Source organism: Cervus canadensis, chromosome 24 (assembly GCF_019320065.1).
Source record: "Cervus canadensis isolate Bull #8, Minnesota chromosome 24, ASM1932006v1, whole genome shotgun sequence".
In the NCBI taxonomy this organism is placed as follows: domain Eukaryota; kingdom Metazoa; phylum Chordata; class Mammalia; order Artiodactyla; family Cervidae; genus Cervus; species Cervus canadensis.
Window position 1 is genome coordinate 10,184,847 of NC_057409.1, and position 17,061 is coordinate 10,201,907.

General features: G+C 41.7%; 1 protein-coding gene across 2 annotated transcripts in view; it reads left to right on the forward strand.

Annotated features, from left to right (window-relative positions):
• Positions 1-1,320: 1,320 nt before the first annotated feature.
• The window catches only part of FAM76A (family with sequence similarity 76 member A), a 28,685-nt gene continuing 12,944 nt past the window's right edge, over positions 1,321-17,061 (forward strand). Inside the window, exons 1-6 of one of the 2 annotated variants that reach the window (XM_043445458.1) lie at positions 1,321-1,640; positions 2,934-2,998; positions 5,458-5,512; positions 6,043-6,195; positions 10,561-10,718; positions 16,730-16,816. In XM_043445458.1, coding sequence (XP_043301393.1) covers positions 1,560-1,640; positions 2,934-2,998; positions 5,458-5,512; positions 6,043-6,195; positions 10,561-10,718; positions 16,730-16,816 — 599 coding nt within the window. In that variant the 5' untranslated portion in view covers positions 1,321-1,559. The remainder of the gene's footprint in view (positions 1,641-2,933; positions 2,999-5,457; positions 5,513-6,042; positions 6,196-10,560; positions 10,719-16,729; positions 16,817-17,061) is intronic. The other variant, XM_043445459.1, reaches the window with a different exon arrangement.

Genomic DNA, 17,061 nt, shown 5'->3' on the forward strand with positions numbered 1-17,061 from the left:
TACACCACAACTATTGAGTCATACTCTAGAGTTTACCGGTTGCAACTACTGAGCCCATGTGCAGAAACTACTGACGCCTGTGTGCCCTAGAGCCGGTGGCCCGCAACAGCAGAAGCCACCGCAATGAGAACTCGACAGTAGGCTCCATCACCGCAACTAGACAAACCCTGCGCAGAGGAACCAAGTCCCAGCACATCCAAAAATAAATACATAAGTTTCCAAAAACACAACTTGAGGCAAAACCACAAGCAGGGGGCTGGATTTGCGTATCAAAGAGAGAAAATTTGGTGGAGGCGGGATTTATAAGCTATAAATGGGCCCTCTGTTGTTTAAAACTAAAAAACAAAACCGCACGTTGAGGTAAAACTGCAGTTAGTATGGCTCAGGTGGTTGGCAGAGTCAAAAGTAATAGCCCCAGAGCAGCTATGAAGCAGAGACTTGGAAAGGTCAGCACTGCACGAAGCTTTGCCAGTCTCAAGAATAAAAACTTTGTAGTTCCTTGGACAGCCCCTAGACGCAACAGGCTGGGAACTGGAAGTGGGAACTGGAAAGAGGCAGAGTAGCTGGGAGGATGTGGCTTGCTTTCCGGTGGTCAGATCTAACCAGGAAATGCCAGGTGGTTGTTCGACAGATATAAACCGAGGGTTCAACTGGATAAGACACAGTAGAGAGCAGGCCTCAGGCCAATTGCTTCCCACTTGGAGGGGTCCTCGAGGTTACAAGAACTCTCAGCAGTGGAGAGCCTCGCTTTAGTATCTGTCTTCTCCTTTCTGCGGGGCCAGCACCTCTCTTCCACAAAATAGAGGTGCTTTCTTTGGGCTTCTCTTTTTCTCTGGAGGTCAGAGACCCTAGACTAGGTCCCTCCTTTTTAGGAATCTCAGACAGAGGGCATCCGTCTAAGTTGTTTCTCCTGTTTCCGCTACTTTTTCGAGTTAAGAGGGCTGTGCAGGACCCTCTGGCTCTGAGGTTGGAGTCATTTTATTACGAGAGCCGCCCCCGCCCTCTCCCCCAGCTCCCAATCTTCTTCAGGCTCGCGGTGGCGACCGTGTTCTAGTTCAACAATGCACCGCTCTGGGCACAACACGTTACCAAAGGGCAACTCCATGGAAACTGAAACATCACAACTCTGCGAAGGTATCGCGAGAGGCGCGGTTGCGCCTGCGGCGGAGAGAGGAGGAGCGAGGGCGGGAGCCGAGAGAGAAGTGGGAGGAGCCTAGGCGCTTCCTAGGTCCCGGGCGGGAGACTGTCCCTCCCAGCGGCGCCCCCGCGTGACTGCGCTTTACATAATCGAGGCCGCGCGCGTCATAAGTGGCGTACTCCAGTCCAGACCGAATCAGAGTCCTACGAAGCTCCGTGTTCCGCCCCTTTCCCCTTGATAGACGTCGAAGTGAACCAGTGAACGGGCATCTAGCGCTGCCGCGCCCGCCCTGGTCCGCTCGCACCCGAGGGCCCGCCTGCCTGCCGCAGCCCGCAGCCTGCCGCCGCCAGGTTGTGCCTCAGACTGTCAGATAAAGCGGCGGGCCGGGCCGGCGGGGCGGTGAGCACGGCCCGGGCCGGACATGGCGGCGCTCTACGCCTGCACCAAGTGCCACCAGCGCTTCCCCTTCGAGGCGCTGTCTCAGGGGCAGCAGCTGTGCAAGGTGCGCGGGCTGGGGCGGCGGCCGGGAACTGGGGCGCTCGAGGCGCGGCCCGGATCTCCCGGTTCTGCGGGGACGCCCGGCGGGGTCCCCTGGGCAGGGCGTGGCAGGCCCGCCTATCTAAGGAGCCGCACCCGCCCCGCCGGGAGTCGGCGGGGCACGTGGGGGAGACCCAGGCCGCGTCCAGGTCTCTGCGGCCGGCGTGTCCGGGTGCTTAGCAACCGTGAGGGATTGTTCTCGGACCCCGTTAGGTCGGGGGAGGGGACACCTGGTCCCCGGCTCGCCCTGGACCAGCGGCGCCGGAGATTCCTCTTGGGCTGGCTTCTCCCAACCCCCGCCGGGGTCTGATGGGCTTCAGAGTTACGGACCTCCTACCCCACCTGGGATAAACTCCAGAGTCGGGTGCTGCCTGGGAGGATTGCCTCTAACTCGGGCGCCTCACGGGCACTTTTCAATCAGTTTCAGAGTCAGAGGTAGGCAGGCTTCGTAATAAAGCCCCGCAATCAAGCGCATAAAGCAAAAGAATTATTTTTTCAGCGTCTAGTTAGTGACCTTCGGTCTTACCTCTAACTATCTGCTGATCAGTTTTTACCCTTGAAAGTCCAAGTTCTCTTTTTCGTTTAAGTTGCTTCATCTTGTTTTGCCTATTTAAATGAATAGAGGTGCTGTGAGGTGACAGTTAAAAGTCACTAAACCGACTGGAGAGTGATGTCGAGATATCTCCAGATTAATCCAGAGTTTGTGTCTCTATTATGGATAACTCATAATTGTGTTGAGGCAATCGTTATTGCCTCAAATGGCCATAACTTTGACACTTTTTGTTAACTAGATATGAGCGATCTCAAAAATCAAATAGTTGAGTGCCTTTTTGGCCTTAAATATATAAATATATATTTGTGTGTATGTGTGTATTTGATTTTAAGGGAGTTTTATGTATGTAAGCAATAATAATTTTTATCCAGTACTTTGATTTCACAAATGAACCTGCTGAAAAATCACACAGTGGCAGAGGCAGAACCGATTAGAATTCAGGGCTTTTTATTCCTTATGTCTGAGGCTTATTCATACCTTTGTTTTACAATTTATGACTAGTTCCATATAAATTCTTACTTAACTCCCACGTCAGTGCAGGATGGTGATGCCAGTATTACAGACGAAAAAAATTAGTCCCAGAAAGTTAAAGTGACTCAGTCAAGCACAGTGCTTGTGCTTGGAATAGTACTCCGGTCTTCTGCCTCCTACTGAAGACTGTTTCCATTTCTGACTGCTTAAAGTTATATCCTCATTTCATTTCAGGAATGTCGGATTGCACACCCTGTTGTGAAGTGCACCTATTGTAGGACTGAATACCAGCAAGAGAGGTAATCAATTGCATTATACACGGGCCCGCCATTTCCGGTTGTAACACAATGGATGTAAAATACACATACTGTTCTCTAGTTATTCATTCATTGCTTACCTTATCAGTTACTTATTTTTCACATCCTTGATAATTTTATATTGTGGTTTTGATATTTTTGACACTAAGAAAGCAACCCCACAACAGAAAACTTGAGTCTTGTGTTCTAGTACGTTTATATACAGAGTTTGAAGAAATTATAAGCCGAAAGAAGATACTTTTGGAAATGTGACAATCCTGATAAAGGGTTTGTTAGCCCTAGTCACATTTGAAAAAACTCACTTGCCTTTACACTTACCTTGTGTGAATCTCATTTTGAGAAGTGTGAAAAATAACCTGGGTGTGAATGAAGCACACATCTACGGGGGACTTTTTAATGGCAGCAGAGTGGTTTAGTGGTATAGCAAGTTCAACTCTTTTGTGGAACTGTGACTGTAGGTAATATTACCTTAAGCAGGATGGGGTCTTGTTTGCTAGCTCACGCACGGACCTAGAAGCTTGATTTTAGTCAGCATCATTTCAGTTCCGGGACTGTTTCCCCAACATTTTGTTATGTGTATTTTCAAACAAAAAAAAAGTAAAAAAACAAACAAACCAAAACACTAGACTGTAAACACTCATCTACCCACTACTTAAATTCTACAATTTACGTTTAGTTTATTGTATTTGCATGTGTCCATCAGTATATTGATCTATCTTATTTGTGATGCAGTTTAAAGTTGTGAACATTAGTGCACTTGACCCTAAACACTGCAGCATGCATATCATTAACTAGAGTTCAATATTTGTTTATGGTTTTTAAATTTTTTTAGAGGTAAAATTCGCACACAGTGAAATGCTCACATCTTATTTGCATCATTTGATGAGTTTTACAAACAGTATAAATCTGTTTTACCCCAAACCCCATCAAAACATAAAACATTACTGTCACCCCACAGATTATAGCTCCAGCCCAGTCAGTCCCCACCCTCCTTGCTTTTTTCCAAGCAACTACTGTTCTGATTTTCCTTTCTACCATAGATTAGTTTTACCTGTTCTAGAACTTCATATAAATGGAAACATATAGAATATACTCTAGAAGCTTTATACTTACTCTTACATTAGGCCTGTGATTCCCTTTTGAGTTAGTTTTTGTGTGTAGGGTGAGATGTGAAGTTTAAACCTTAATTCATACCATACATAAAAATTAATTCAAGATGGATTATAGTAATAGGAGGGGTTTTTTGCATTTTTTTTCTGAGGGGTCAAGAACATTTATATATATTGGTATATATGTCCCACTCCTTGAGTAATAAATCTAAGATAAACCCAAATGTTCAACATCACAGCATCACTGATGCTAATTCTCTTTCTAGAGGTCTTTTTCAACGTACTTCACTTCCTGAACTGCCTTTTTTTTTTTTAAATTGACTGGACCATCAGGGAAGTCAGTCCCTGAACTGCCTTTTTTAGGTAGCAGAAAATTGCCCTGGGAAATATTTTGCTTGAATATCTCATTTTAATTTAATGTTTTCTACATTGAGGTATTTCTTCTGGCTTTTAACTTAGGATAGGAATTGTAGGGGGGAAAAATCAAAGGAGTGAATATACTGGATTTTTATGTGATTTTGTTTTTAGCCCTCAAATATTGTTTAAACTGTTCTTAAACATCAGGTATTTGTTTGTACCTTCCTGTGTGAAGATTTTATTTGAAGATGATTTCTTTTCCCCAAGACAGTTTATCAGTTTAGGCAAGTTGGAAATACTGTGACCTGGATCTTGACTGAGCTACAAGGGAAGTACCCTCATAAGGGAAAGGGTGTGTTTATTTTTGTCAGTGCTTAGCTCCTAGAGTACTTGAAATATTGAAAAAATATTTAATGTTCGCATCTATTTCCCCACATCTGTGATTTTCATATACTTTTGCTTACAGAGGAGAGTGTAGACAGAGTAAGGTCGACATGAATAGAATTTCTGAGTTTATACCCCAAACACCAATACTTTATTTCTCATCTCAAATTTCTTACCTGGTCATCTAAATTAAGGAGGATTAATTTCTTTTCTGAGTACATTTTTTGTCTGATTTTAGTATATGTGCTGCTGAAGCGAGCACTACATTTTTTGTCTGACGTAATATTTCTTTTGAGGGTCCTCTCCATATCTGATAATTTTACTTGGTGATACTTGGAAATTTCATAATCAGAAACAACTCACTCTCCACTTAAACCAAAGCCTCATTTTATTTGAGCTAAAACTACAAAAGAATTAAAAGAGTTCATGGCCAGATAACTCAACCTTCAGTTAATCTAATATCCAAACCATTTTTTACCTTGGCACTTAGTAATGAGAAAATTCCTTGGAGTTAAGGAAGAATCACTTTTGAGATGTTCTAAGTAAAATGACTTTTTTTCCTCATAAAGCCTTGTGTCTCTTTCTTAACAGTAAAACCAATACTATATGCAAGAAATGTGCTCAGAATGTGCAGTTGTATGGAACGGTAAGTAGGGTTTCTCCATACTTAACAGTGAGTAGTCTGGTCTCTTGGGACCTTACCTTCTGCGAACTGTTAATATAATTACAGTTTTTTAATTAGAAGACCTAGTTATGTAAAAATGTTCTCAGAAAAATGTATCTAGTATTTTAGCTTTCAAAGTTAGCTAATACTTAGTTCTTGCAGGCATTCTCCCAACGTGTTTATACACTGATAATGGCAAAGAGGCCTTTTCAGAAATTTGGAAGTGCTTGCTGGTTTCGCCAAAGAGCTAGTTCTGTTCAATTTGTTAGAGAAGTCGTAGCGTATATGCTAATGGGATTTTGTTATTTATTTAAAAATCAATAGTCCTGTGCATAAAAACACTTTACATGGTATGAGGAATTGGGCTTTATTTGATCAATGTAAAAGGAAATTTATAAAGTTGGGAATGCATTTTTGCAATGATTAGTGAACGTGTTTAATAGAAATCATTGTGTTAAAAAACGCACTGGTATTTTATATATACTTACTTGACACCTTTTTTTCTGTTAAAGCCCAAACCTTGTCAGTATTGCAACATAATCGCAGCTTTTATTGGCAACAAGTGTCAGCGTTGCACAAATTCAGAGAAGAAGTACGGACCACCGTATTCTTGTGAACAGTGCAAGCAGCAGTGTGCATTTGACAGGAAAGATGATAGAAAGAAGGTAAGTCTCTGTGTTTTTCTTTTTTTCTTTCAGAGAAATTAAGATGGGCCAACTGCGTTAAAAAGACATGTAACAGAGACTGATTTTTCAGTTCCTCTCCCAATTGTTATTCACCTTGAAAAAACTTTTCAGCTTTTGTTTTCTTCACTTATCAAATGTGGACCATTATGTTCTAACATTTCATGGGTTAGTGTTTCATAAGAATCTAAATTACAGTGATCAACATCCCTTATAAGTGAAATGGTGATTGGCAAAATTCTACAAAACTCTGTAGAGATTGTGACTTAAGCAAGATAAGTGTATTACTAGTTTTACAATCTGGCTCTTCAAATGTTTCTCTCTGTTGAAGTTAAAGATCACAAGAAGAGGATACAGATAAAGGTCTGTGTGGAATGATGGTACCTTGGTGGAATTAAAATGGTATAGATTTGGTCTGTTTAAAACCCTCTAGTGCTTGCACTTAGGATAAACCCCAAACTCCTTCCATCACCTGCAAGGCCCATACCTGACTCTGTCTCATCATCCATTACTCCCCCATTTCCCCTTGGTCCAGCCACACTGTCCACCTTTGAGTCCTTCAGACATGCTGGTCTCATTTGTGCTGGCTGGTATGCTGGATACACAGCCTTCTCCAGAGTGTCATGACTGGTTCCTTATGTCAGGTCTCAGCTCAGTTGCTGCCTTCTCACAGAGACCTTTACTAACTCTCAGTCACTCTATCACATACTCTGTTTATTGTCTTCAATAGCATGTAACATGAGAAATTATCTTGTTTATTTGCGTACATGTTTGTCTACCCCCACTGGACTATGAGCTCTTTGTCCATCTTGTTTTCATGCTGTGTTCCCAGCAGTCTGACACATAATAGGTACTTGATAAATATTGTTTGAGTGAAAGAGTGTTGTATGGAAATTCTCAGTGTCCAGAGGTGCTTTTCAGAGTTGGCTTAGTCTCTCAAAAGCTGATTCTTGTAACCCAAGTCATTAATTTACAATGGGAGGAAGTAACTTTCCAGTGACTAGAGTACTCCTGCCTGCCAACCAGGGCACCTCTTCCCTGAATCAAGATACCGGAAAAGCTGAATTAGTAATCAGAAGGTAACATAATAGTTGGAGCGAGCACAGGGTTTTCAGTCCCACAAATGTAGGTTCCATCCCACTGCTGGCTTAGCTGGATCATCATGGGCAAAGTTCTTACTCCTGTTATGCATTAGTTTTATCATCTTTACAATAGGAATAACAGTGGCTACATGGGCATAAGGAGATTTAGTTGATATAGATATGTCATATAAAACACTTAATTTTGAGCCTAGCACTGTACTTCAGTAAATGGTACTTATATTATTATTAATTGGATTACATTAGAATTCGTTAAGTTTCTACTTTCTAGTTACAATCCTATGATTAGAGTTTGCATAATTATAGGTATCTTCAATCACTTATTTACAAACTTAAGGAAGACTAATCTTAGGGATTAAGGGTGGATAAGCTGGACTCAGTGGGCTTCCCAGGTGACTCAGTGGTAGAGGATCCACCTGCCAATTCTGGAGACGTGGGTTTGCTCCCTGGGTTGGGAAGATGCCTGGAGGAGGAAATGACAACCCACTCTAGTATTTTTTGCCTGGAGACTCCCATGGACAGAGGAACCTGTTAGGCTACAGTTCATAGGGTCTCAAAGAGTTGGACACATCTGAATGACTGACCGTGCATGCATGCATAATCTGTTCTCAGAGTGCCTGGGTTGAAATCTTTGTTCTGTCACTTATTTGTTGTATGACTTTGGTCAAGTTAATCTATCAGTGCCTCAGTTTCCTCATCTGTAAATGAGGCTGATCAGACGTCAGCATTGTTATGAAGGTTGAGTTATTGGGTGTAAACCCCTTCAAAAGGAATCTGGCATGTGATAAGTACTCAGTGTTATCTATGATGATTTCTTTATGATTAATTCTCAGGGTAATTTTCTATTTTTAAAGTTTATTTGTTAAGGGAAGATTGAAATAAGGTGTCCTGTGGTTCAGTATTTGATTTTCATGTTTAATGCTCTCTTTCAGTGCATTTGCTTTGTTTTCAAACCCTTCTTCAATGAAAGCTCTTTCCTGGTCAAGGTCTCCTAGCGTATTTTAAAATCAGGCCTTTAGGCCACATCCCATAACCATGAAATGCACCACATTGAAGTTTGGTTTCAAAATTCATTTATGCATTCATTAACAAATAATTACATGCTGGCACTGTTCTGGGTATTGAAAATACACTAATGAACTAAGCAGAAGACACTTTATTCTCTCAGAGGTTTTATCTACATATGTAGGAGACGGATGAGAACAAACAAGGAGTGGAGTGAACACAGGTTTTAGATGTAAGTGCTATAAGGAAACAGAGTCTCTGGTAGTGAGTGACTGGGGAGGCCAGTTTAGATGGGGCACTCAGGAGGACCTGCAGGGAGATCACAGCTGACTGGAAACTGAACTTGACGAGAAGGAAGCTGCAGTGGGAATCTCTGGAGGGCAAAGATCCCGGGAAGAGAGACCAGCTATGAAAAAACCCTGAGGCAAGAGTGATGAGCCTGGGGGCTTTCCCTGATGGTCCAGTGGCTAAGACTCTGAGCTCCCAATGCTGGGGCGGGAGTCAGGGCTCAATCCCTGGTCAGGAAACTAGATCACACGTGCCGCAAAGAAAATCAAAGATCCTGCATGGCAGCAGTGAAGGTCAGAGATCCCACATGCCACAACTAAGACACAGTGCAGCCAAATAAATAAAAGAAGGAGGCAGCGTGAGCAAGGGAATGAGATTATAAAGGCAAGTAGGGGCTACATTTAAGTCAACATAGGCCATGGTAAAAAATTTAAATTTTTATATAAGATAATTTAAGATTTTAAGGTGAGGAGAGTTATAATCAGATTTACATTTAAGAAGTCCTCTGGTACCTATGTAGAAATGGTTGATAGGGAGAAGAACAGAGAGATCATTCGGGTGAGTCAGTTTTTAAAATATTTATTTATTTGGTTACGCCAGGTCTTAGTTGCAGTACGTGGGATCTTTAATTGAGATGTGCAAACTGTTAGTCATGGCATGTGGGATCTAGTTCTCTGACCAGGGATCAAACCCGGGCCCCTTACACTGGGAGTGTGGAGTCGTAGCCAGGGAACCACCAGTGAAGTCCCTGTGTGAGTCTTGTAGTTGTGAGAGAAGAATGATTTTGCCTGGGTGGAAGCAGTAGAGTTGGAAAGAAGTGACTAGATCAGACCATGCTAATATAATAGGTTAGGAGAGTGAGGGGCAGAGAGGCTTTTGCTCACAAGATTAAACAATACTTCAGATAAATGATGGGGTGGCTTACCTACCCATGTTCAAAATGGGGCAGAAGGTCTAATTCAGAGGTAAGACAAAACTAAACACTAAACTCCCAAAACTAAAACTAAAACTCCCCAAACTAAAATTCCATAAAATTTCAGCACATACCCTCCCAGGTGTGAGCTAATAGCTCTGCTGCCCTGCCACTTGTATGAGGCCACTTCACAAACTCAGTTTTGCTATCTGAGTGCGGTACAGAGGTGCCCCAGCTTCAGAGGATTGGGGAAGCCCCATTTTGCTTTCCTAGCCCTGTGCTCTGCACCTTGGTGTAGAGATGCTTCTGCCCAAAGTGATCGACTTTTTCTGATTCAAACGAAGTGCCATAGTAGTCACCACCAGGGACTGGGGCCTTGGAAGCTACTTGCCCATCAGTCTTTTTCTGGAAACCTTCTTTCCATCTGAGAAAAGATATCCAGCATACCACTTTATGAGCCATCTATAAGGTATGAAAGCTAAAGTACAAATTTTATGTTTTATCTTCTCCCTGCTGTATTTTCCTTGGTGAGAACTATGGAGATATTTGTGTCTTTTGAAATTCTCGTGGGAACTTTGCTCTGGTGTGTGTTAAGTTGAAGAAAAACAAAATAAAAAAATACATATAATTGGCATATTAAAAAAAATTTGGCTATACCCCGTGGTATGCGGGGTGTTTGTTCCCCAACCATGGATTGAGCTTGTGCCCCCTGCAGCAGAAGCACAGAGCACAGAGCCTTCACCACTTGACCACCAGGGAAGTCCCCAGGTCATATTTTATTAGGCACTTTTTATGTACCTTGCACCATGCTTTACCTCCATTATGTTACTGAATCCTTGCACTAGCCCTCTGAGGTACATATTATTATCCTTCATTTTATAGATGAAGAAATTGACACCAGGAGTGCCCGGGTGACTTACATAGTCACACAGTTCATGAGTGGCAGATCCAGACTTAACCAGAAGTTCTAGCTCCTAATACCATGTTCTCAGCCTCCGCACTAGCACATCCCTTCTTTATCTTTGTCTCCTCATCTTTCAGGTAGATGGGAAATTGCTATGCTGGCTATGCACGCTTTCATACAAACGGGTCCTTCAGAAGACCAAAGAGCAGAGGAAGCACCTGAGCAGCTCTTCCCGTGCCAGCCACCAGGAGAAGGAGCAGTATAGTCGACTGAGTGGCGGTAGCCATTACAACAGGTAACCTCAAGATGCTTGAGATAGAACGAGAGCTTCTGGGAGGTCAGATGTAATACACAAGTAGTCATGGAAGATACCATTTTGTCCAAATTTTCATATTTTCTCTCTAGTTGCTAATCTATAGAGGGAATCTCCTTTGATGTATTTTATAATTCATATATCATCCAAGGGCCAGAGAGACTTCCATAAGGCATTAGGGTTTTCTGACTTGGTTTGTGTTGTGTCTTAAAAGTTTGTGTTCTCCCCACCATTAAGAGTGGGTTTTCTCCCTAGAAGACTGGACATTTCCACAGTCTGAGGAAATGCAACTTTTCTTATGCATATTTGGCTAGGAGATTGATAGATATTCTAGGTTGGTCCTTATAAGATCCAGTCAAAATGATGTCCCTTCATTGTCTTAAGCTTCCTTTCAGAGTATCTGTTGTGTTGTTGAGTTCTGACTTTGGATTGAATCCTGGGTCTGCCAGGTTCTCGGTATAGGATCTTGGGTAAGTTTTTTCATCTGTAAAATGAGGGAAATAATATTAACTCATGGAGTTGCTGTGAAAATAAATTATATGGTACGTGCATAGTGATAAGTTTTATAACCGGCATATAGGAAGCTTCAGTACATGATAGTTATGCATTGTTGTCATTACCTTTATGATTTTGTTTGTTCATTGTTAGTTACTTTCATGGACCAGATTCTCTGCAAGGAATGCAGAGATGAGTAAAAAGAAGCACTCTGTTTTCTAAGAGTATGCAGCCTGGTAGGCAAGACAGACCTGTAATCAAATTATTGCAGGATAATCTAAGGGTGTCACAGTGAAAGCATGTCAAGATACAGGCATAAGAGGCTGTGGTAATTAACTGCCTTGGGAGGTCTAACAATGAAAGATCAGAGAAGAGCTGACATTGGAGCTAGGTCTTAGGATAAGTCAGAATGAATAAGTCAGATAAGGAATGGGCGGAGACATCCTAGGCTGAGGGAATAGCAACTGCAAAGACATGGAGGGCATAAGACCACATGGAAGTTAGGAACAGCAAATCCTTTTATTTTGCTGGAGCTTATGGTTGGGAGCTGGAAAATGGGATGGAAAGGAATCCAGCAGACCTGGTAAGTAACATGAACTTGATGTTAGTAATTTTAATAGGAAGCCACTGAAAGGACCTGTGTTGGGGAGGGACCAAATCTACCTTAAAAAAAAAAAAAAAGATTAACCCAAACTATTGTGAAGAATGCACTGGAGGAAAAAGGCTGGGGGCTAGTTAAGAAGCTTTTTTGGTAAGAGTCCAGAAAGAGATGTTAGTAGAGAACCTCAGGCAGTGGCACTAAAGATTGAAGAGGTAGATTCAGGAAGACATTTCAGAAGGAGAATTACACGTAATTTAGATAATCTGATGAACAGACAGATGGGCAGGATCTGGGTGAATAAAGGATAATTCTCAGGTTTCCTACTGGGGTGAGTGAGTGAATCCTTATCTGAGAGGCTATCGGAAGGGGAAAAAAGAAGTTCAGTTTTGGAAGGTTGAGTTTGAAGTGTCAAGAGCTATTTAGTTCTTTTACGTGTCACTTTTGAGGCTATCAGCTGCTTCAGGGTGAAGCAGAACATCTCTTTGGCAGCCACTGGCTGCCAGAAACTCACTGCAGTGGACAGTGAACACAGACTTTGTACCGTCTGTGAGAAGTTCGTGGCCGTGGAAGTTGCTCCTGATGCTCCAGGTAAAGAATGGAGTGATTATGTGGTTCGAATCGGTGGTGGGAATGACAAGCAAAGGACCATGAAGCCAGGGTGTCAACCCATAACAGTGTCCACCTGCTACTGAGTTGAAAAGTATTCCTGTTACAGGCCAAGGAAGACGAGAAGGAAAGAGCAAATCTGTATGAGGTTGCATCGTGAATGCCAATCTGAGTGTCCTCAATTTGGTCATTGTCAAAAAGGGAGAGGAGGATATTCCTAGATTTACTGGTACTGCTGGGACTCCACCTGGGGCCCAAGAGCTAGAGTCTGCACACTTTATAATCTCTGAGTAAAGATCTTAATTACTGCCTCCTGTACAATGTCACAAACCTCTGTCCACAGTTCTTCAGGCACTGTCTATCAGATCTAATCCCTTGAATCTATTTGTCACTTCTACTGTATAATCGTAAGGGATTTGATTTAGGTCATACCTGAATGGTCTAGTGTTTTTCCCTACTTTCTTCAATTTAAGTCTGAATTTTGCAGTAAGGAGTTCATGATCTGAACCACAGTCAGCTCCCGGTCTTATTTTTGCTGACTGTATAGAGTTTTCCATCTTTGGCTGCAAAGAATATAATCAATCTGATTTCAGTATTGACCGTCTGGTGACGCCTATGTGTAGAGTCGTCTCTTGTGTTGTTGGAAGAGGGTGTTTGCTATGACCAGTGCATTCACACTAGCAAAGTAATGCTCAGAATTCTCCAAGTGAGGCTTCAACAGTACGTGAACCGAGAACTTCCAGATGTTCAAGCTGGATTTAGAAAAGGCAGAGGAACCAGGGATCAAATTGCCAACATCTGTTGGATCATCAAAAAAGCAAGAGAGTTCCAGAAAAACATCTACTTCTGCTTCATTAATTATGCCAAAACATTTGACTTTGTGGATCACAGCAAACTGTGGAAAATTCTTAGGGAGATGGGAATACCAGACCACCTTACCTGCCTCCTGAGAAATCTGTATGCAGATCAAGAAGCAACAGTTAAAACTGGATGGACATGGAACAACAGACTGGTTCCAAATTGGGAAAGGAGTACGTCAAGGCTGTATATTGTCACCCTGTTTATTTATCTTATGTGCAGTGTACATCATGCATAATGCCAGGCTGGATGAAGCATAAGCTGGAATCTAGATTGCCAGGAGAAATATCAACAACCTCAGATGTGCAGATGACACCACCTTATGGCAGAAAGCGAAGAGGAACTGAGGAGCCTCTTGATGAAAGTGAAAGAGGAGAGTGGAAAAGCTGGCTTAAAACTCAGCATTCAAAAAACGAAGATCATGGCATCCGGTCCCATCACTTCATGGCAAATGAAGTGGGGAAACAATGGAAACAGTGACAGACTGTATTTTCTTGGGCTCCAGAATCACTGCAGATGGTGACTCAAGCCATGACATTAAAAGATGCTTGCTCCTTGGAAGACCATCCTAGACAGCATATTAAAAACAGAGGCATTACTTTGACGACAAAGGTCTGTCTAGTCAAAGCTATGGATTTTCCAGTAGTCATGTATAGATGTGAGAGTTGGACCATAAAGAAAGCTGAGTGCCAGAGAATTGATGCTTCTGAACTGTGGTGTTGGAGGAGACTCTTGAGAGTCCCTTGGACTGCAAGGAGATCAAACCAGTCAATCCTAAAGGAAATCAGTCCTGAATATTCATTGGAAGGACTGATGCTGAAGCTGAAACTCCAATACTGTGGCCCCCTGATGCGAAGAACTGACTCACTGGAAAAGACCCTGATGCTCAGCAAGATTGAAGACAGGAGGAGAAGGGGACGACAGAGGATGAGATGGTTGGATGGCATCACCAACTCGATGGACATGAGTTTGAGCAGGCTCCAGGAGTTGGTGATGGACAGGGAAGCCTGGTGTGCTGCAGTCCATGGAATCACAAAGAATCGGACATGACTGAGCACCTGAACTGACTGAAGTAAAGATAATGTCTACCAGTATATTGTGAGAAAGCCTTGAACCGGAGATGATGAGAAAACTAGGACCAAAGCACCCAAAATTCAGCGTCTTTTTACTCCACGTGTTCTGCAGCACAAATGTCAGCATATTGCTCTGAAGAAACAGAAGATAAGGAAGAAAATAAGAAAGAGAATAAGAAAATAAGGAAGAGGCTGCAGAATATGCTAAACTTTTGGCCAAGAGAACGAAGGAGGCCAAAGAAAAATGCAAGGAACAGATTGTCAAGAAACGGAAGCTATCCTCTGAGAGCTTCGACCTCTGTGTCTGTGCCCAGTCAAAAATAAGATGTTCTGGAAGTAGCAAGAAACTAAGATCTGATATTTAAAAAGATTATTATTTAGTAGGAGGTTAGGTTATAATTCAGAAGAGGTTTGAACATGAGCCATTGGTAGCATATAAGAATCGGTGGTAGCAGAGCTAATTTTAAAATGTGGATTTCTGTGGCTCTACCTGAGTTTAATTCGGTAGGATCTAGGATGGAATCCAGGAATCTGCTTTGTTTTATAAACCTCTCAGATGATTCTCATGCAGATGATCAGGGGAACATCATTTCCACCCACTATAATAGTTGTTAAAACCATACTCTTGACTGATACAACTTAGGCTGGAGACTGAAAACAGTTTATAGAAGCACTCAAGAAAGGATGGAGTGAGTATTTGAAAACCAAATCTCTAATCAGGGTTAATATCCAAAATATATAAAGAACTCAACAGTATGGTGTTTGCTCAAAAAATTAAAAATAAAACTATCATATGATCCCAGCAATCACTCTTAGTATATATCTGAAGGAACTGAAATCAGCATTTCTACTCATTTATTCACAATACCTAATATATGGTAGCAACCTGAATGTCCTTGGAGGGATGACTGTTTGAAGAAAATATGGTATATACATTCAATGGAATATCCATCCATAAAAAAAGAAGGGAATACTGCTATTTGCTACAACATAGATAAGCCTGGAAGGCATGTGGTAAGTGAAATGAGCCAGAGAGAGAAAGACACACACCATGTGGTTTCACTTTTATGTGGAATCTTAAAAACTGATTTCATAGAAATAGAGAATAGAATGGTGGTTGCCAGGTGCAACAGGAGAGGGAAATGGGGAGGTGTAGGTTAGAGGGTACACACTTTTTTAGAAGTAGTTCTGAGTTCTGATGTACAGCTCACTGACTGTTGGCTTTAAAGTTGCTGAGAGTAGGTCTTAAGCATATTGTTCAGTCCCTAAGTCGTATCTGACTCTTTGCGATCCCATGAACTGCAGCACGCCAGGCCTCCCTGTCTCTCACTGTCTGCCGGAGTTTGCCTGAGTTTATGTCCATTGAGTCGGTGATGCTATCTCAAGCATGCTCACCATTAAAAAAAAATAAAATGGAATTCCCTTGGCAGTCCAGTGGTTAGGACACTGCACTTCCATTGCAGTGGGGACAGATTCAATCCCTGGTTGGGTAACTAAGATCCCATAAGCCACGTGACACAGCCAAAAAATAAAGTCAAGTATGCAAGGTGATGGGTGTGTTAATTATCTTGATCTTGGTAGTAATCATTCTATAATATATATAAAATTGTCACCTCGTACATTTTAGTTAATGTACAGTTATATTTGTCAGTTAGAAAGTTGGACGTGATGGGGAGAAGGCATGATCAGTGTATCAGATATTGAAAAGAGGCCAATAAGAAAAGGTCTGAAAAATCCTTTGGACTTGGCAATTTTACATCCATCAAAGTAAAAGGATTGCAGACTAGTTTTAGGGACTAAAACTGATCTTTAGGGTTGTCATGAGACTCTTGGATACTAGAAGGTTTACAGAAACAGAGTGAAGAAGAACTGGACTTGGTGTTCACATATGTGAAGCTATCTCAGCCCAGCCTTATTGCTAACTAGCTGTATATCCCTGGGTGAGTCAGTTAACCTCGAGGAGCCTCAGTTTCTGCAACATAGAAATAATCCCTTGTATATGCCTCACAGTATTATAAGATGCATGGGGAACAATGAATGTGAAAGTACTTTTTAAATTGTAAGATGGATCATGCTTCTGATTGAGGTTTTATTGACTTATTCTCATAGTATAAAGCAGATAATATTTAATCACAGCTAAAAATCTGGGGAAGGACTATAGAAATGAACTACCCATGCACCTATGGAATTAAGATGGGTGGATTTTGATGATCAAAAATAATTAACTCTTGCATAGAATAGGTACAGTATTATGTTGGTCCCATTTGACAAGACTTTCATTGTGATGTTTTATTAATCTTTGATTTCTAAAGTGTGTGTATCTCTCTTTCTCTCTCTCTTTTCTTTTTTGCCATTAAAAGTCAGAAAACCCTTTCTACGTCTTCAATTCAAAATGAAATCCCAAAGAAAAAATCCAAGTTTGAGTCGATCACAACCAATGGAGATAGGTAAGCCAGTTCAAGTGTGTGTGCATGTTTCTGTTTGAAATGCATACACAGTTCCTGAAACAGGAATACATTTTAGGGTGTGTCATGGAGCTAGTTTATGGCTGTCAGTGAACTTCTCAGGGATACTACACTAACCACTTGATATCTTACAAATAAACAATACTGATATTAGTTTATAAATATAATCTTGTCTAGAACATATAACTGGATTTAATAGCAGTTGAATTTTCTGTAGTCCACAAATA